General features: G+C 27.2%; 1 protein-coding gene across 1 annotated transcript in view; it reads right to left on the bottom strand.

The window, feature by feature from the left end:
• Positions 1 to 3,344: 3,344 nt before the first annotated feature.
• Positions 3,345 to 22,276, bottom strand: part of LOC100200122 (U2 snRNP-associated SURP motif-containing protein) — a 44,719-nt gene continuing 25,787 nt past the window's right edge. The window contains exons 10-25 of the mRNA XM_065788409.1: positions 21,465 to 21,508; positions 21,061 to 21,165; positions 20,707 to 20,773; positions 17,242 to 17,410; positions 12,242 to 12,350; positions 12,023 to 12,128; positions 11,874 to 11,930; positions 11,691 to 11,770; positions 9,589 to 9,676; positions 7,013 to 7,126; positions 6,859 to 6,927; positions 6,672 to 6,780; positions 4,649 to 4,838; positions 4,238 to 4,439; positions 4,010 to 4,150; positions 3,345 to 3,921 (exon numbers count right to left, since the gene is read on the bottom strand). Of these exons, the coding sequence (XP_065644481.1) occupies positions 3,568 to 3,921; positions 4,010 to 4,150; positions 4,238 to 4,439; positions 4,649 to 4,838; positions 6,672 to 6,780; positions 6,859 to 6,927; positions 7,013 to 7,126; positions 9,589 to 9,676; positions 11,691 to 11,770; positions 11,874 to 11,930; positions 12,023 to 12,128; positions 12,242 to 12,350; positions 17,242 to 17,410; positions 20,707 to 20,773; positions 21,061 to 21,165; positions 21,465 to 21,508 (2,004 nt within the window). The 3' untranslated portion in view covers positions 3,345 to 3,567. The remainder of the gene's footprint in view (positions 3,922 to 4,009; positions 4,151 to 4,237; positions 4,440 to 4,648; positions 4,839 to 6,671; positions 6,781 to 6,858; positions 6,928 to 7,012; positions 7,127 to 9,588; positions 9,677 to 11,690; positions 11,771 to 11,873; positions 11,931 to 12,022; positions 12,129 to 12,241; positions 12,351 to 17,241; positions 17,411 to 20,706; positions 20,774 to 21,060; positions 21,166 to 21,464; positions 21,509 to 22,276) is intronic.

The following is a 22,276-nucleotide window of genomic DNA, read 5'->3' as shown; positions in this document are numbered from 1 at the left end:
TGATTGTTTTTTTTTTCTTTTGTTTCGCCATACTCCTTAACGCTGCCAAGCGTCCACTCGCTAGCCAATTTTATTCCTTGAGATTTTTCGGCACCTAAATTATTTGCTGACTTACAAACAGAACAACCAAGACCTGTTAATGAAACTGTCAACCAGTCAAATGTTTTTAATTTCTCCTTCCACTGTAAATCAGACCAGTAATCTGGAAAAATACCATTACATTGAGGAAAGGATTGGCAAGTTTTTAATACTCGAAAAATCTGTCACTTCTTTATTTGTTTCAGTGTCATTATCCAAATTACTTTTAGAACTATCACTGCTTAACTTTCTTTTCCTTCCGCTTGCTAGCCATTTATCTATATTTATAATAAGTAAATTTTTTTTAAATCATAACATTTAATGTTGAGTAAATCTACTGTGTACTATATTTTATTTCACCAAAAAAAACTCTAATGATACTTTAACGAAAAAAAAAGCCAATGTCGCTTTTTGTTGCTTGGTAACTTTTTATTTAAAATACAAAAGAAAAGACGCAATGTTTTATAATTATCGATTTAGTTTTTGAACTTTCTAGCGCAAATTTTTAAATGACAGCTGAGACTTTAGTTCATTTAAATTCGCATATTGCCGCAAACTTTAAAATTGTTTTTAAAAGTTTATTTATAGGAGAAAAATAAAATAAAATTTCCATTAATTTATTATGTACCGGGATGGCATCCCACCCCAAAAGATGTGGGATGCCATCCCACATATTTTGGGGTGGTTTTTAATGCCATCATACATATTGAGCGGGATGGTTTTCATGCCATCCCACATATTGATTAGGATGGTTTTCAAAATTTAAAAAGGTAACGGGATGGCATCCCGCCCCATTCCGCATCACTTCGAGCACTATATATATATATATATATATATATATATATATATATATATATATATATATATATATACATATATATATATATATATATGTATATATATATAACTATATAAATACATATTTTATATCCAAAAATTATATAAGTAGCTCATTGCTATTGGTTTCCGTAACCATTTTTGAAACTGAAAAAATGCAAGTTTTACTGCGCATGCGTATAGAATTTTTCTATTTATTTAAAGTCTAAACGACCGTGGGGTAAAATATATGCTCATATATTAGGTTTTATAAAAAAAATTTAAAAAATGTAAATTTGCGATAAAACAGCTTTCAAACGACGGAATGAAAATTCAAGAAAAAACTGAAATTCTTTTATTTTTTCTTTAAGCTGAGAAGGAAAAAAAAATTTTTTTTCGTGATATGAATATTAACTATAAAAGTTATATTTTAGAGAAGTTTTCCCTTGAATTAATTAAGCAATTACATGTTGTGCTAGAGCTGTCAAATAGAAAAACAAAAAGATGGTTGCTATTCTACGCAAAGGTTTAGGAAGTAAACTTTCCATAGAGCCTAATATTTTTGGTCGTCTTTCTGAATTAGAAGATTTTATTTCTAATTACAACTATGTACAGAAGTGTGAGTTTATTGACAGTATAGACTATGTAATTTTAAGAGATCTTGTATATGTTCAAAATACATCAGATTTTGTTAGACTTACTAAAATTGCGTGGTTTAGAATAAACCTCAGCCTTTATAAAAATTTCATTGAGTGACGGTGGTTCATTTTTTAAAGTGATTATCAATATCTTTGATTGTCATAAGAATAATGATGATTCAGATGAGTTTTTGAATAGTGGTGTACAACGATCACAATTTCTAGCTATTGTTGAAGATATTCCTGAATCTAATTATAATTTGAGGCAAATTATAGAAAAGTTGAATTTGCGATGTGTCAGTTTTTATGTTGCTTTTGACCTAAAATGTGGAAATACGTTATTTTGCTTTTCTGGGCATTTTAGGAAAAGAGCTTATTTTTGGTGTGAGGGAATATCTACATTAGATTCAGGGACAAAACGAACTCTTGGAAGTATTGATTTTTGGTACAATAAGTATTTAGAAAATATACCAGTTAAATCATCCATGAAAGACTTCATGAACTGCATTAATCTTTGAATTTTGTATATTGATCTAGATCCAGATACTTTAATTGAGCAACTAATTCCACCGCCTGAACTTCATTTATTATTTGGCTTTGTTTCACTGCTAAGAAATTTTTTGTTGGATGTCTAATCAGAGTCATTCAGAGTAGTTATCAAAGTAGAGGCTGGGATGGAAATAATTCTTACAAAACATTAGAAAACTAAGATTCCCTTGAAATAAAAATGTTAGAATCGTTTACAAGTTTGATTCCAATTGTTCAGTGTTTAAAAGATTTTCGTAATGTAAAAAATAGTTGTTTTTCTAGCAAGTTACAACCTGGCTTCAAAGAAGCAATAACAAATTTAAAGAGTTCATTTGTTTCTGCACAAGAGGTTGCATTGAATTTAAATAAAAAAAATTAATACAACATGGAAAGTTCAGACTGTGTGTACACGTATGGCTGTACATGACACTACTGTATCATGTACAGCCCATACGTGGAACACCATAACCAAGCATTAGGAAACTTGGCTGAACAATGTGGAGAAAATATTCATGCAAAGTTTAAACCAACATGGACTAAATTTAAGAGACAAAAAGAGCATCCAGATCATGGCGACAGGCTACTATCAGCAGTGGTGGATTTTGGAGCAAAAAGAATTTAATTTTAATTATTTGAATATTTGTACTAATATACACACGCACACACACAGATATATATATATATATATATATATATATATATATATAAATGTATATATATAAATATATACAAGTATATATTTTTATACATACATAGGAATATATGTATATTCATGTCTGTGTACATTTATTTAAGTATCTAATTAGATGTATATAAATTCATATATTAATCTTAGGTGTATACATGTATTGATATGAGTGTACTGTTACAGATATTTTTTACAACTAAGCTGTTGTAGATGTTATTTATGTATGAAATTAAATAAAACATTTATGTTTATTTTTTTCAGAGCGCAATTTCCCTATTAAAAAATCTAAACAATTTGATGTAACAAAATAACTACAAACAAAAATTTGAAAAATATTTAAAAAAAAAAGAAGACGAAGACCCCCTCAGGCTTACCTTTTAGCTCTGTTTTTGACATTTAGCACTTTGTCCAGATTTTAAAATCTTACTTTTCGAAATCAACAGACAAATACTTTAATGTTCAAAAGGTTTTATAAGAGTGCCACGACATAAAACCTGGCGGTCTCCTTGGTTCACAGTAATATTGTTTTTGTTATTTTAAAATTTTTAAAAAACCCAATTTATTCTCCCGAGGCTTAAAAACATACAAAATACATATTTATTAATGAAACTATTCCTTTTTTTAGGCTCGAAAGCATTTAAACGATTAAATATTTTCATAAGTAACCGGTAAGTTACTAGTTCGTTTTTAATGTTCTAACTTTTATTAGTCTTAAAGATGTCAAATAAAAACATTGTCTTTAAAATTTATATTTGCCGAGCATCCACATACACCACGATGCCATTCTACCATATAACCATTTCGTAGATTTAACTAAAACTATCGTTTCTTTTTAGTCTTCTTTTTCTTTGCACTTTTTGTCACAGCCGACGCGATTCTTTTTGGTGAATAATTCTGAGGCGACGAAGATCGATCAAATTTAGAAGTCGGAGATCGTCCACGTGATCTAGGTGAAACCGAGCGATTCGTGTTTCTACGCTGCGGCGATTCTGAGAAAGAACTTGATCTACGTGATAAACTTCTACTTGATGGTGACTTTGATCGATCACTAAATATAGGTGAGCGAGGTCTTGGTGATCTTGAAAAACTTCTCTTTCTAGATGGAGATAACCGTGGGGAACGCGATCGAGATAAACGTCTTCCATTACGTGATGCATCCAAATTTTCAGATCCCTAAATTTAAATTTCAAGTAAAAAAAGAATAAGATTTGAAATAACAAACAAAAAACAAGTGAAATCTTATTATAAGTTGATTTCTTACAGTTGACTCTGAATCTGATGTACCAGAAGAAGAGCTTTTCCTTCTTTTTCTCTTTCTTGATTCTGAACTTTCTGGAGATATTGAGCGCTGTTCGCGCTTACGATTACGTTTTTGCTCGCGTGATAAAGATTCTTCATATTCCTTGACCAAATAAAAAAGTATATATTAAGATAGCTAAAAAGTAAACAACTTAGCAAAAATAACATAATACTTAAATACATAAAGTACCGTAATTAGCTGTTTTCGAAATTTAGCAGCCTCTTTTTGTATATTGAGTCCAGACCGGTTGCCACCTCGTTGTTCTAATTTATCTACAAACCGCATAACTTTCACTTCAACATCTCTTAAAAATTTCCTTCTCTCTTCATCATTGTCTAATGTGGGGGTGACACTTCGTTTGCTAATGCTATTGTCACCTTGATTAATTGTGCTAAAAATGAAATTGCTTATTAAAAAGCAAATATTTTACAAATTACATTTGTAAAAAATTAGGACAAGTTGTTTTGATAATAAACATTCAAATAAAACATAGCTTTATCATTGTTTATATTATATCGTTTAAAAAATATCGCTTAAAATTAGTATATAAATTGTGGTTAGATAAAAGTTCATCATGTTTAGATTTAAATAACTATTTACGTTTTATTTTCAAAATCTTCTTCGCTATGACTTTTGCCAAGTTTAACCCCTTCCACCTTTTCCCACTTGTTTGAGTTTGTAGCTGGTTTAGCATCGTCTTCATTATCTACACGAGCCCAACGAGAGGACGATAAAGGATCATCTTTTCCCCATTGTGTTGTATTGCCCGCGTCGTTTTCCCAACGAGAACCTGAAAATATATATTTTGAATTATTTTTCAAGTGTATTCAGGTATTTGAACGAAAACAAAATAATATTATATATGCAAGATATACATCTCCATGACAATTAATAGATTCCCTAACAATTCAATTTAATTTTCTTTATGATAATATTAGGGACCCATCAAATCTTCTAGAGCCATTTAGCAACCCTAATTATGTTGATAAAGTTACCCTAAAGAATATTTACTCTTAGTAGTTGTTCAGTTTGGATTCAAATTGGAAACTATCGCATTAAAAAGTTCCTATCATCTCAGAATCAACCCACTAAAATCAACCCATTGAAATAAACAACCCATTAAAACAATAAACCTCCAGCCATTTAAGTCAGATACATTAGAGTCCTTCAAAAAACTTAATATTTGAACTTTCTGACGCTAGTGAAGTTTGCTTCTTTTTGTTTTTGAATCTCTAAATAAAAATTTATCACCTTCCATAACAATTTTTTTCACGAAAAAGTAGACATTCATACTCTACAAGAAAGATATGATGGAAAGCTGAATGCACCATCTTATAAAACTAAGAAGTATGGTAAGCATTCTACCGTTTATCAGTGCACCTGTGAATGGAACAGAATTGAGTTGTAAATGAGTTTATAAAACTACAACTTCCTTTAACATCTTTTCTTCATCTTTTACAAAAGCATTAAAAAAAATTCTCGTAATCTCTTATTTTATTACAATTTTTATACTATTTTACTACAATTATCAGTCCTTTTTTGTTTATTTTTTTATTATTACAAATTACTATTTGTACTTGTTTATTTTTTCAATGTACTTTTTATTTTATCTCTGTGCCCACTATTAGTCATATTATAATTAAAAGTTTGTGTTACTTCACTTTGATCAGACTACTGTATAATTGACACCATTCATCATGATTGACACCATCCTCATAAATCATTAAATTATTATCATAGAACTAGCTGTCTGGACCCATAAAATGCGGAGATGGTTTGTAAATTTCAGGGTTAATGCTTAGAATGATTGCCAAGGAAACCCTTAGGATAAATAAATTTATATCTATTGTAACTTATTTAAAACTAAACTTTCCTAAAACTAAATTTTTTGAATATTAACATTTAAAAATCAGTTGTTTAATTTTGATTGTATTCATATTAGGCTAATCATTTTTTAATTACCCTAAAATTATCAAAAATATTCTGAACTATTAAAATCTTTTTTTAAATGTCAGTAGATATTTTTCAAAAAAGTCCCAACAGTGTATGACCACTACAAAAAATTTAAAACTGAAATAAAACTAAAGAGCCAGACAATTGGTTGTTGAGAGCCAGACAAGCCTTATTGTGGCCACCTCTGATTTAATTTGACGAGATAAAATTTAGTAGAAGGGAGAGGGAGGGGGTAAGAGAAAACAAACATAAACAACAAAATGTTAAACACAAAAAGACAATTGAATTCCTTAAATCAAGTAGAATCTGGATTGTTTTGATTCTTTCAACACCATTAGTATAGCTGTTTAATTGCAAAAAATTCTGTTATATTTTTTACTGGAAATTTAGCAATTTCTTTATTTGGAAACATTGTTAACAGAATTTTATATATATATATTTAAATATATATATATATTATACAGTTTGCTATTTTATAGTAACAGAAATAATTAACATCAGAGTTAAAATATCAAGTGATCAAAATAAGGTACAATAAAATATTTTTTTAGCTGTGAAACATTAGTAATACTGTACTAATGCAATGCAATATTTTAATAAGGTAATGTAATATTTTAATGACATAATGTAATAATTTGACATTACATAATTTATTGTAATAAAAAAATACCTCCTTCTTTTGTGAGCGGTAGACCATCTATATCATCGACAGCAATGCCATCTATATCTTGATCTCCTTTTGAGAGCGGAACACCATCAATGTCATCTGGAAGAGGTTCCTAAAATAATATCTTATAAACATACATTCTTATAAACAACATAAAAAATTAACACATAACATTAAAAAAATGACATACTCCATCAAGATCATCATCAACAACATCGTTTGTTTTCAAAGCATTGTTATGCAACTGTGATTCTTCTTTCTAAATGTTGAATATAATTACATAAAACAATTTTTAAAAAATGCACACAATTTGATTTCAAATTTAAAAAAAATCAAAAACATACTTTAACTGACTCTGCAGTTGATATTCCAACAAATACATTTTGCAAATTTATCAAAAACCCTGGTGGGTAAATTGACCAATCTTGCCATGCAGCTAAACATGATAAAACTTGTTTCTAAAAAATAATTGATAATTATTATATAAAACACCCATAAAAATTGAAAATTTTAAAACAATTAAACATCATTATTTGTGTGTAACATGTGAACTCCATAAGAGCTTATATAATGTTTTAGCTGAAATTAATGTTTCAGGATCGTTTTCGTCCTTCAAGTCCTCAATGCTGTGCTTAAATTACATTATTTTCTCTCTAAAAAATAATTTAAAAAGTAAATCTTATCAAATATTCATTTACAAAAGAGCACCATATGTATATATTAGGATCAAGTTGCCATAAATTTTCTTAACCAGCATTTCCAGTTTATAGCAAACCAAAATGTATGTCTGATATGATTGTTTCCTTTTTTTTGTTTTGTTTTATTATTTAAAAAAAAATTTGAGATAAGTTAAGTTATTAAAAAAGACATCTAATAAAAATTGCACTTTTATTTTATCTATTACATGTTATTGCCATTTATGTATTATTTTATTGGTATTTAAAAGATTAATGGTAATATACATATACATTGGCATTTTAATCTTTATTTAGCAGGTAAATAAAAAGAAAGTAAATTTATGAACACTGCTTGATTTGAAATAAAGCACGATTGTTTATTTTGCATACAATCAAATACTTTACACCACATAGTTCAATACAATATAATCTAAATGAACAATTTACTATTCATGAATTATAAAAATACATAAGTAAAATATATTTAATCAAAATTCTTTTTCACCTAAAGGAATTTCAAATTATTTCATGATGATCATCACAATTAGAATGCATGCAGTGATGCAAGCATCTCTTCCAAATAACAATTAAGTGGTATCAATATTTTTTAATCAAGCTTACAATACTCTCATGTAAAATAATTTCTTTTTTTTTTATTTATCAAAACTTGAAGTGAATGATTCAGAAATTCAGCAGATTTGTAAAGACACTTGGTTTTTTGAACCAAACTTTTATATTTGCAGTTTGTATTGGCTAATAGCTCATTGTTGATTACATTGGTTTCATATAGGACTGACATGCTCTGGGACAGTCAATGGTGATTTATTAACATCTATTGTCAGAGATACTCCAAGCACAAATGTCTAATATATTGTAAGCTCTTTGATATACGACCAGCACTTCCCATATTTTTGTGGGTTATATATTCACTTCTCACATTAGCTTTTGATTTGACTGACAACTGTATACTCCAGTTCTGAAATTAAGTCATCACTATTAGATAAATTAGACCAATCTTGATATCTGATCTCTTTTTTATGACAGCTTAGGACATGAAGAACGCATAACTCTTAAACAAACTCTTAGCTCCCAATCTTACGTAGAACATTACAAAATTTGATCCATTCCCAGTTGTCTGAAATAAAGTGTGCTGACATGCCCAAGTATCCATTAAATAAACATTAAGACTGATGAGGTAAAAGTTGGGCAAGCTGTTTTAATTATTTTTCACTCAGATATCAAAGTTTGGTGTAAAAACCGCTTAGTGGCAATCCTGATATCATTTACAGTTGATGACAATCATTTTAAATACAAACCTATGAAACTAAAAATCTTTCTCTTAATTTGAAAAATAGGAAGTTGACAATCGCTCAATTTTTTAGCTATCTTTAGCTATTCAATCCAGCAATTTCAGTTTTCAACCACTTTTAATTATGTCAAATAAAGCTGCTGTTCTTTTTTTACTTTGCAAAAGACCTGATCTAAAGTTGGCGTATTTTCAGGACTACCAGTAATTCTGAAGTTTTCTGTTATAAAATTTTTTGAGTAAGCTATAGATGCTAATGCTCATAAATAAGATAAATGCCTGCTGAAAAATTTTTTGGATTGTTTGATCCAAAAAGATATTTTCAATTAGCAGATTTTGCAAATTTCGCTTTTGTAATCACTGGCTGATGTAATTGATTACATTCAGAATTATAAGAAGCTATTTGTTGAAATGTAAAACATTTCAACAAACAACTTCTTATCCAATTATTTTCCTATGTAAAATTCAGCATTAAACAACATTTTTGAAATTATTGATTAAGGATGATTTGAGAATAACAATTTAAATCAATTATGCAATGGAGTTTTATTTAAAATTGCTTTAATTAAAAACAATTGTAGTAATTTTAAAATGATACCACACTAAATTAAAAATAAGACTTCAAAATTTGAAAAAATCATATAATAAACATTTTCGTTTATTATGGTAACAGTTCAAACTGATATTTCTACCAAAATCAAACTGATCAAAATGAAAACTGCAAAAACACAACTTTTGGTTTCAGTTTCAGAAAAAATATTGACAAAAACCACATTAAAATCAGTATTTCATAACAAACTTTTGCAAAACTATTTGTTTACTAAATTAGGTTGAATTGAATTAATTAAACCAAAAATAATTATAACAAGATAATAACAGAAATGAAAATTTCAAAATTTTTTGTAAAATATTAGATCAAAATGGTTATAGCACTTACTCTGAATTTTTCAGCTTGCGATTTGGTACTACAAGTAGTTAAAGCTTTGTGCATGTTTTCCATGACAACAAGAAGTTCTCCTTGAAAACTAAAGATACATAAAGTTCTTTGATCTATTATCTTATTAAAATAACAATATACAAATATATAAAATTAAGTATACCACATAACCCTTTACAAAAATATTTCAGCTAAACAGCTGACAAACCAAATTTATTTGTGGTATTCTTGGGGAAGACCTCAAAATATTAGTAAACTAAAAAATTAAATCCCACCCCCCTTCTTTAATTTAGCAGGTGAGATTAAGTACCAATTTCATTTGGATGTTGTAAAAGTTGAAGCATATAAATCAACTGATTTTAAAAAGTTTTAAAAAAATAGTGTAAAATTCACTAAAACTATGATATAAATCAAAGGTCAAATATTTGATTGTTTCGGCTTTAACAATTTGTTAAAAACTCTATCAAATTATGATATAGTATGAAATATTCAACTTCATTTTTTTTGTAGGAATTACTAAAGTAGTTTCCAATAAAAAAATCATTTTTGGCAAAAGTTGACTTGGCTTGGTTCTAGGTTAGATGCAAAATATCTGTGTGTGTGTCATGACTTTTTAAATTTGTTAAAGCTAGACTGTGAAAAAGAACTAGATTTATGGTACATACACTACAAAATAATTAAACTGAAAGACAAATTTTAACATGTTTTCCTTTGTTTATTTATTTATTTATTTTTTGTTATTCACCTCCTCAAGGCCGATAAAGCCACTACCGATGAGGAGGTTACTTAATAGTGGTATAACCCTATCTCAACTCTATAACTCTGAAACACGAACCTTGACGAACAAGGCCGCTGCGCGGAGAAACAAGTTAAGCGCGGTACTACCAGGGAGGTGGTGGAGATCTAACTCGGAACCTCTCGCTTTACCACTACACCACTACCGCATATAATTAAAATTTACAAAAACATTGTCACTCTTCTGTTGGATTGACACACTCAATGTCAATAAATAAAAGTTGAAGTCAAACTTTTTATAGAAGTAGTGTTTATCTTAAAAAATCTTGCTTTCACATGGCAAACAGTGTTGCATGTTCAAGGACAAGATTTTTTAATCATTTTTTTCAAGATGTCAAGAATTAAATTTTTTCTATTTTGTTAATGATTTTAGTGAAATCTAAACAGGCTGTTTAGATAAAAAATAATTTGGTAATGCACTCTTATAGCATAAAAGGAACGCTTTCTTTGTATACCATACAGCAGTATTTGGGGTGAATAATATTTTAAATTGTGGTGTTGATAAGAGAAAAAGGGTAAGGGTTGACCTTTCAAAACAGTAACAAAACCATACTCCTCAGAACTGTGTAACTAGCCTCTATACACTTCATTTGTCAGACCATTCCTAATTATATTAAATATGGGACTTTCCCAATTTTTCCCAACTAAAACTCTAGCTAAGACACCAAAAATTATTTTCCTAGCTATTCCCAACTAAAACTCTAGCTAAGACACCAAAAATTATTTTCCTTAATTCAAAAAAAAAAAAAAAGGCCATAAAACTTATATCATGGTTAACACACTGAAGAAGAGCCACTTTTTCCATTATGTAGAAATGGATTTTAGAACCTGTGTTTTGTTTTATATTCACATTGCTTCTTTTTTTATATTCATTTGAATTCATATTCTATACTTTATTCTTTTTTACTGCTATAAAACATTAATGTGTTTTTACAATGTTAATTTACCATTTTAATCTGTTGCATATTCAAGATTGTCTAATAGTAATATGGCAGAGCTAAAAATAGTTTTCCTAAGATTTTTTTATGTATTGTTTTTCTATGTATGCATAAATAATCTTATAAAAATTATTTGCATATTTTGCATATTACTATAAAACTTTCATTCACTCAGTCTATTTCAAGAAACATGCATAAAACCTGCATCATATATAACAAAAATAGTTATTTGTAAAAATTTTATTTGGTAGCATCCTAATAACAGCATACAAACTACACATATTACAAACTTTACAGAACATAAAATTAAGTTTCTGCTTTGCATTAAACTTTTAATTTTAGGAAACTGAAATTGAAAATTAAACTTACGCTTTTCTGAAACTAGAAGCATTCCTAACTTTAGCACTGGAGTTATGAAGGATATCACTTACAACAAATAACCTTGCAACCTAAAAAATTATTTTACATCTTAATTATACAAAATTTAACTTTAATAAAATAAATTAATCATTTAAAATACAAATATAATATGATATTCATAAAAATTTATACTTTTGTTGACAATGGTGTTTCCAAAATAGATAAAGATTCACATATGCACTCAACAATCTAAAAACGAGTTGCAATAGAATTTCAGTTAAAATTAAACGGAAGAAAATCAACAAAAAGATCTACTTCATAAATCAAAAATAAAGATCTACTTCATCTGAATACTCTGCATGATCGATTGCCCACAACATTAATTCTCCTATTTTTGATCTGTTAGTGGATACAGTACGCAAAAGATCCTCAAGGTTATCTCGTTGCCTGATAATAAATAATTATTAACAGTTATTTTGACATTTTAATAATAATTTAATAAGCTCTTAAATAATAAATCCTGTTTAATTTTTTAATTTTCTTTCAAAATTTTATTTTACCTATCAGATAAAACCTTTTTTTCAACTGGTTTATCTTCTGCTTCTGATTTGCTTAATAAATGTTCCAACAACATATTTTTCTTCATAGCCAGTGTTGGAGAGGTATCACCTAAAAAGATAAACTAGTAGAGTAGCATTAAAAAAACAAATTGTGCTTAATTAAACTATACTTGCAAAAAATCAAAAAAGAAAGAAAAAAAAAATCAAAAAATGCGATAAAACGCTAAAGTTAGGATATTCAAATTAAAATATATATTTATTTACACAAAATTAATTTGTTACTAAATATATAATTAATATTGTAAATAAATATATTTTTATTTTGTAAATAAATATACATTTTATTTTGAACACCCTAAATAAAGTTTTTTTTTTTAATTCATATTGCCAAGGAACTCAAATTAAAAGAAAAATAATCTTATATATTATTATATTAATTTATGATAATTTATATGGTCTGGAGTACTTTCGTCAAATTAAACCTATTATCCTTAAATCAAAAAATGCAGATGAATGAAAACAATACTTTTTTTTTGCCCACATGGTTTATATTCCTATGGATTATATTCCTTAAATTAATTATTTTCATACAAAAAGATTTTAAATCATTATTTATTTGACTTTTAAGTTAAAAAATATTGTTAAAAAAATCTTAAATATCAACTTCCAAACTTAATAATGTGAGTATATATTAATGCTAATTCATGCATTTTTTGACAAGAAGCTTTGGAAACAGCAAATAAATATTGTTAATCACTAAAAATGGAAAAATAACTATCCATTAATAATAATCTATTGCTATCTTTACTAAAGTGAGAATTCTGCTTTATCAAATGTTAGTTCACTTTTATACTAAATGAAACACTTACACTGTAATGCACCATAATGATATAACATAATTTGAAATAACTTATAAAAATATTTACTGTAGTTTATAACAAAATAAAACTTTGAAATTTTATTTTTAACTAATAAGAAGTAGTTTAGTCACTTTTTATACTAAATGAATTATATCACACTGCATTACACAATGCAATACACAATACACATTTGATAAAACAACTTACACTCTATTATGACATACATGATACAGTGCAATACATTGGTACTGCTGATACTTCGCTCTTATATAAATATAAATAAATATAAAGATGCAAAGTACAGATAGTTTTAAATTGTTATAAAGTACAGTTAATGGTAAAGTTCAACTATGAGTATTTATACTCAACCAATATCAACTAAATATAAGTTTTTTTTTTTGAGTTTTATGCTGTTCATTAAGCTTAATTTTAAGTTTATAATTTATATGATTTATATTTTAGATTTATAATATAGCTATTTTTTTTTCTATATAGAAATTCAAAATTAAAAACTGTTTAATTTAGTACATCATTTGTCTATTCTTTATTTAAATGGTAAATGATAGCAGATAATATTTTTTTTAAAAACCACAACCAATGAAAAATTGATTCAATTACTTTAAAATTAAATTTATACTTTTAGTTTCGATGTATTAAAAGTTACATAATCTTTTCAATTTTCAAGATCAAAATAAATAATTATATAAAAAATAAAATTAAAATTAAGTCTTATTGTATAAAGAATAATAAAATGAAACTAAATAACCTCTGTTTGGTATATTGCTTTTTTAAAAATGTTTTTATATATAGTTGATTTTTTTTTACGAACTTTAAAAAGTAGTAAAAAGATTTGTTTTTCTGATCAATTTTTTTATGTGTGCGTGTGTCAAAATACTTAAAAGTCTAGGCGATAAGCTGAATTTAAAAAAGAAAAACCTAATGATGAAATGAAACCTTTATTTTAAACTTAATCAATTATTCTAATATTTTGTCTGCAGAGATACTGTTTGCTATAATGACATCATCGAAGTGTCAAACATGTCTTTGTAGACACTTTCATCACCTAATAAATTTTTAAGCTGCTTGTAAACCAAAACAATTTTTTTGAACTTTCACTAGCTGTTTGTAGTTTTCCCTAGCTGATTTATTTTATTGATTGCATTTATCACCCACCAACTAGCAAAATAAAAGTTTTCAATGATTTTGTAAACAACATATTGTATGCTAAATATGTTATTAAATAAAATTTTTTTTATTTAATAACAGTCAAACATTGCTGCCCTTTATAACAGTCAAACATTGCTGCCCTTCAATTTAACAGTCAAACATTGCTGCCCTTCAATTTAACAATCAAACATTGCTGCCCTTTGAACCATTCTTTAGACCTGCTAGAAGAGGGCAACAAACCATTGTTGATATTTTCAGTAAAAATGAACAATGGTTGGTTGCCCCCATAAATCAGATCTTTAAAACAGTCTGAGGGCAGTGATGTCTGACAGTTAAATTGAGCCCTACTTAAGATTAATCTACTTAAGATTTACAAATAATTGAAAAACAGTTCTTCCTACATCAACATATAACAAAACTGTTACTATTATTCAATAAAGTATTTAAAAAGTATTTAAATAAATAGTCTTAATCTAATAATTAACAAATCAAAAAATTTGATTAGTGTGATAGTGTTTAGAGATTGCATCTTGAAATTCGAGAATTCGTTTTGATAATATAGTTTTGAATTCCGAAAATTTCTCCAGCGAATTCCGAAATTAAAATTTATTTTTTCGTGCTCTCTCCAACTTTTAAATTGTGTTTTTGTTTCTGTACATATAAATATTCTACATTCTAATTCTATAAGAAGAAATAAAGAAAACAATTGTAAATTACAGTTATCCTGCATAATACAAGTAGAAATTTAGAAAACATTCAATGATTTGTTGAGATTATTACGTTTTTGCAGTTAACGGTTTCATGTCTTTATTTCATATCCACATGTAATAATTTTAATATTTAGTATAACCTCATGTTCTTATTTTTTACGATTTTAAACAGTGTTGAGATTTACTTATTGGAGTGCGGTGTGTATTAAATTATTTGTGTGTAATCAATATTTTTTAAACAGGTAAGCAAATAATAGCAGGAATAATAGCAGTTTTAAATTAACAACATTACTTGATAACTAATTAATTTTAGTTTTGTTTTGTTTAACAAGTTAAATTATTATCAACAACACATCCTAGAATGTCTTCAAAGGAAAGTTATTCGGAATACACAAAGCAATGTAAAAATCAAAATTCTGTTGGATTCATTATCTAAGAGGATCAAAAAAACTAACAGCAAAATTTAAATATGCAATAATTAAAAATGAGATAATTCATTTTTATTTATTGCTTTAAAAATAAAAAATTTGATATAATTTATTTTTATTTTTTATGCAATAAATAAAAATGAATTATCTCAAATAAGTTATTTTTATTATTTTATAGACATAGAAAAATTTAAAATATTTTCGGAATTCAACCAAACTTAATTTCTAACTCCGAATTCTGATTTTTTTATTTTCATTAAAATTTGCATTCCCTAATAGTGTTGATACACCTTTTGGAAAAAGACCACAAACTTACTATCAATTGGTTATCAGTAGTAATCAATTAACATTATCATTATCATTCTAGCATCATCTACTGGGTAATGATATTAACCATCATAGTTAACACAAATCTGTTGTGAAAAAATCTCGCAATGCAAACCTACATCAAAAAATGGATTTATTGACCTTCACTGCATCAGTTAATCTTGCTTTTAAACTTTTTTTTACATGATTTTGACAAAGCATTCAAGTTCCTTACAAAAGGTTATTGAAAAAGCTTGAACTATATGGGATTAGGGAAAATAATTTTAACTAGATTAATGCCTTTCTTACTAACAGAATGCAATGTGTCCTCTTGGTGACGTTACATCTGAATGGAAGCAAGGTACTAGCAAAATTTGACAATGTTTAGCTCTTGGTCCAACATTTAGTCAATAACAATAAATTGCAATTAAAAATTAAGTTCAATTGCATTAAATTATTAATCCAATTGAATGCACAAAAATACCTAAAGACAAGATAGCCTAACTTTAGCCTAACTTTGGGTAGAGTAAGTGACTGGGGCCCCGGCTAAAAATGAGACTTTTTTCAAATTCGGCCCTGACTCTGGCAAAATTATAAGATTTAGCAGAGGTTGATAGCCAGGGCTAGAAATAAATGTATAATTCTTTAGATATTATAATTCTATACTTACATTAACTATTTATTAAATTTTGGCATATATTCATGTCAGTATTTAATAAATAGGGACAGATACAATAAAAAGGATGCAACTTGTTGAATAAGAAGCCAAGAAAAAATGAGTTTTGGTTTATTGTAATAGAGATGATAGCTCGCTTGAGTATTGACCATGATTAGAGAAACAGCATAAAAGAGGAAGGCTAAAGTCTGCTGCTGCTGACGATGATGACAATAATGATGATGATGACAATGATACTAATGATGATGGTGTGATGATGATAATCATGATGACAATTATGATGATGATAATGATGATGATAATGATTATGTTGATCATAATGATGTTTATAAATGCATATATATACAAAATCAAACATAAATTTTGAAAAAATAAAATGTACATTAGGATGTATAAATGTTTATGCAGCCCCTGTCACAAACATGACCTTGGCTTTAGTCAAATATCAACCCTGGTTATTTACCATTTGGATATTAACTAACGAGTAACAAAGGAAAATGTATGGATCTTAAACTTGAAAACAAGACACTCACTGTTATATGTCATATGAAGTTGTCTCTGTTAAAAATTAACAGTTTCAAAAAAAAAAAGTAAACCAGCAACTAATAAAATACACCACACAATTTTTCATGACAATGTGTTTATATTTATAATTATAAGGATGAACTCTTCCTTCTCCCTTCTCATCATTACTTTTGGTGTAATTCTTTTGAAGAATTACAACAAAATATATCTTTTTTCAAAAATATTTATTTTTCTTTCCCTCAAAAGTATTATAACTTTTTAATCCAAAGAATTAAACCAAAAACAGTTCCTCTACAAAATCATCTTTAGAAAAAAAAAAGTCTCTTACCTTTTGCAAGACTATGTACATTAGCTGATGAAACTGATGCTAATGAAGCAGATGCAGTTACACCAGATATATTTGTAGGAGCAAATGGGTTCATAAGAGGTGGTTGCCATAGAGAGCCACCTTTAAACATTCTAAAGCATTTTTGCTGCCATAAATGAGTAGTATCCCCCTTTAATTAAAAATAAAAACCGTACATTTCATTCTTTATTAAATTTGTTTTTTAAAAAATATTTATATACAATATATATATATATACATATATATATACATATATATATATATATATATATATATATATATATATATATATATATATATATATATATATATATATATATATATATATATATACTAAGTCTTCCCAAATAAAACCACGTATTTTTTTTTTTTTGTATGTCCATGCATGACTATTTTATTTTAGACAACTTGGTCACAGCCACTTTTTATTATATTAAGTGTTGCGAAAAAAACTAAGAAAGCAAAACTAAAAAATAGGAAATAAATTTAAACAGAGAAAAAAAAAAAAAAATTAATAATTTAAATAATTAGAGTACTGTTTTTATTTTTTGTTTCTTTAGAGTGGTTGTTATTTTTAGCAACAAAATTGGATAAGGCAAAGCCTTATCCAATTTTGTCAGGTCAGGTTATCCTGCTACTGGTAACATGTAAACCAGTAAACCTGCTTCATGTCCTGCTGCCTTTTTTAGGCAAAGGCTAGGAGAAGCCAACTCCGACTTAAAAAATGCCCTACCTTGAGGGTATTGGTTGAGTAAAGGCTAGAGATAATGTCTCGATAAAAATACTAATCTTGGACAGACATTAAATGCATCCGGCCACTGTCTTGTAGAAGGCCTCCTAGGCAAAGATTTAAGGGGTAACCAGATTCTATCTATTGACCAGCCACGCACCCCTTCTTCATCTATTGAGCTGGCGCAGATATATTTACAATGCATTGTTTCCAGTTTAGGATGTTGAATGCTGGATCTTCTTGACTCAATGCATGACTTTTGGTTGTCTCTGTTTTTATGACTAAGCAATTCTGACTCATTATTATGACTCATTCTATTATGTCCTAATGAGGGTACAGCTCTAAAACTCAGTTTTATGGTTCTGAGGCCAGCTGGTAGTCAGGTTTTCCGAAGTCTGTGGTAGCTCTCAGAAAGGTTGATTACATTAACAGCTGTAAGATATCAGAGTACTAACAGTACCATGTTGTGCATGGATGGTGTCCGGATTTGCACTTTTGGTGTGCATTGTCAAGGTCACATTTGGAGCCCTTATTACTATTAATAAACCCTAAGCCGTAACGGCTAAGGGTTTATTAATAGTAATGAGGCAACTGCTTGGAATATTAAATAATGTACTGAAGACTATCTGTGCTTTGAGCCAAGTTCTTTAACAAATTTAAAAATGACTAAAGTACCAAAAACTATACAATCCAAAAACCATCATCATCACCAAGTTCTCTAAATATATTATTCACTAATATTCATGGTCTTCGAAGTAACTTTGGAATTTGCTTCCTTTATCTTGTTTTACTGATTCATATAATTTGCAATATTTTAAGTCGTCTGTTGATTGTTATCTGGCTCTATAAACTTCATTTTTTCTCTTTCAGTAACTTCAAACTCTAATAGTGGTTGCTTGCAGCTTTGTTGGAAGTGAAGATGTTGAGAAAACAAAACAGTTTTAAGTTAACATTAAAAAGAAATGATTTTTCTATAGTTAATTTTTTTTAAAAAGAGGAATACGAATATATAAAATGCTATCTGTTTGTAAAATATATTTGTATAATTTTAATGTAACAAGCATAATTGTCCCTAAATAAAAATGTCTTTGTAATGCATGTGTATACTTTTATGTATAACTTTTTATTATATAATTATATTTATTTGTTCATAGATATGCGGATGTTTAGCTTATTTGGATAAGGCGTTTACTTCATACACAAAATGTCTGTGGTTTGAATCCCACCACTGTCCATTTTTTAAAATTGCTTTTCTTTTAAATACCACTGTTCATATATTTGCTTTGTAAACATTTTTCTTTTCTTTTTTGTATATAAAAAATCTTTTTGTGGTATGTTTTTGAATGATACACATCGCTTCGCATTCAAATTTCTTATACCATTTAAGCATGTCGGTGTATTTTATAAGTAAGGCGCACACACATATATACATATTTTTTAAGCTTCAATTAGGCCATGCCATCTACACAATTTTCACATAGCCTTAATTTTTTCACATAGCCTTAATTTTTTCACATAGCCTTAATTTTTTCACATAGCCTTAATTTTTTCATATTACCTTTTTATTCCTGTACATTTTTATTCCCTATCTTTTAGGGCTTTGTAATTTTGGATACCTGTTGCTTTTTAACGGCTCTGTGAATATAGTTCTACCCGCCCTCTCCCTTTTGGTCAACTATTTTATTGGTGAACAATTATCAATAATAATAATTGTTAATTATTATGCAACTATTAATAATAATTGTTTACATACATTTCACTAATAACATAGTAGACCAAAAGAGATGGTGCGGATAGAGCTAATTTCACAGAATCAAATGTCAAAAAATAAAAGGCATCCAAAATCACAAAGCGTTAGAAGATTGGGGATAAAAAAGATAAAAAAATTGGAAAGTGGTGGGATTTGAAAAATGAACATTCCGTATATGAAATAAACGCCTTATCCAAATAAACTAAACATCCGCAAACTTATGAACAAATAAATACAATTATATAATAAAAAATTATACATAAAAGCATACACATGCATTACATAGACGTTTTCATATAGGGACAATATATACTTGTTACATTAAAATCATACAAATATATTTTATGCACACACATATACATATATATAAATAAATAAATATATATATATATATATATATATATATATATATATATATATATATATATATATATATATACATATATATATATAATACACACACACACACAGACACACACACACACACACACACACACACACACACACACACATATATATGTATATATATATATGTATATATATATACTATAGTGTATATAGATAAGCAATTGCCTTCTGGTTTTGCTTATCTTTATAGCATACAGCTTTTTTATAAAACAAAGAAAAAAACAAAGAATTAAAGAAAAGATTGCTGCTCCAGCTCAAACCCTCAGTAGATGTAGCGGCACTCCTTTGCGACAGCAGGCTATAAGATAGTTGATGTATGTACAAAAGCCCCTGGCAGCAGTCTGGTTCATGTGACTTCAAACATGATATCTAAAGATGCATTTTTAACTTTGCCTTTTTTTTAATTTACTTTTTCTTCTTTTTGCCTAAAAATTGGATGGATTTTCGTCGAGGTTGGCAAAAGATATAAACAAAACAACTTATTACGTATTTAAAACATTAAAAAATATTCTACATAAAGATTTTTGAATATTAACAAAAATTAAAGAAAACATTTTACTTGCAAAAGAGAGAAAACTCTCCATCGATAATATATATGTTCATTACTTTTGTTGTCAAACAAAAACCTAAAATGAAGAATAAAGAATAAACAAAAAATAAAGAATAAAATATTCAAAAACATTATCTACAAGTAAAAATGCATTTTGATCTAAAATAAAATAAAACTACATTAGAATATACAAAAAATATGTAACAAAAAATTATTTTGTTTAATTTTTAAACCTTTTTAATATTTTTTATTTTTCTTCTACTCTGAAACTCATTCCATAATTAACAAAATTACTTCAAAGATATTAATTCAAGATTTTATTAGTTATAAAATTTTATTGAATAAATTTATTATAATTGTTACCGAAACATTGGATTTGATATTTCTCGATTCATTATCATTGCTTCAAACATAGGTCCTTCACGTACCACAAATTCGACAACACGATTAATTAAAGACACTACCAACCTAAAAACAAAATTTTTAAAACTCAAAACAACATAAAAGTAGAATTTCAAAGTAGAAATACAAGAAATTTTTAATTCACTAAAACAAATTTTTTAGATTATTTATATGAGCTCTTAAACAGTCGTCACGTTGCAAATGATGCATTGGATCCTACTCATATCCTTAAAATGCTGCAAAAAAAGTTAAAAATTCTGAATATATAAAAAAAAAAACGCGAGCAAACTATTACTCTGAAAAATGCTATACAGACTTTTTTGCTGATAATTAGCAGGCGATGAATGTCGAAGAAAAAAAGGTACCTTTCTGTAGGAATTACAACTTTGACGACAGTATTTTCTAAATTCTAAGAAAATCACATACTCATAAGTACCAAACTATATACTGCATTAATTATGCATTAATATTTAATTTCATCAAATAAAAACACAAAAAATTTAACAAGAGTTTACAAAAAATAAATGTTATTTTTTTAACTAAAAAAAAAAATCTTCTCTATAAGTATCATTAATAGCAAAGTCTTAAAACAGGGAAATCACAACTACTTTTTATTTTAACTATTGTTGCTAACACTGGCAATTGTTTTACAAAATAATTGAGCATATCATGAATGGATGTTTTAGATAACAAGCTTAAAAAGATATTACCCAAATAAAGTATTTAGATTTATCAACCAGTTAACTAGACTCTCACTTTTTTTGTTTTAACTACTCAGGATTAATTAATCAGATTGTTTTGTTTTAATTAATAGTTAAGACTTGCATAGTCTCACACTTAGGTTACAATTACTTGATTTAAATAGACTCACGCTTTGGTTTGTTTTAATATACTATAGAGATAAAATTTTAATATACTATAGAGATAAAATTTTAATATACTATAGAGATAAAATTTTAATTACTATAGAGATAAAATTTTAATTACTATAGAGATAAAATTTTAATTACTATAGAGATAAAATTTTAATTACTATAGAGATAAAATTTAATAGTTACGATAGAGATAATTTTTAAAGTCATTTTTTACTGTTGTTAAAGGTTAAAATTTTTACAGAAATGTGCAGCAAATTTGAAACAAAAATAGATTTATAATTTCACAGAAACACATGAACTTT

This window comes from Hydra vulgaris, chromosome 01 (assembly GCF_038396675.1).
Source record: "Hydra vulgaris chromosome 01, alternate assembly HydraT2T_AEP".
In the NCBI taxonomy this organism is placed as follows: domain Eukaryota; kingdom Metazoa; phylum Cnidaria; class Hydrozoa; order Anthoathecata; family Hydridae; genus Hydra; species Hydra vulgaris.
The sequence above is the reverse complement of the archived record's forward strand: the minus strand, read 5'-3'. Positions and strand labels throughout refer to the sequence as shown.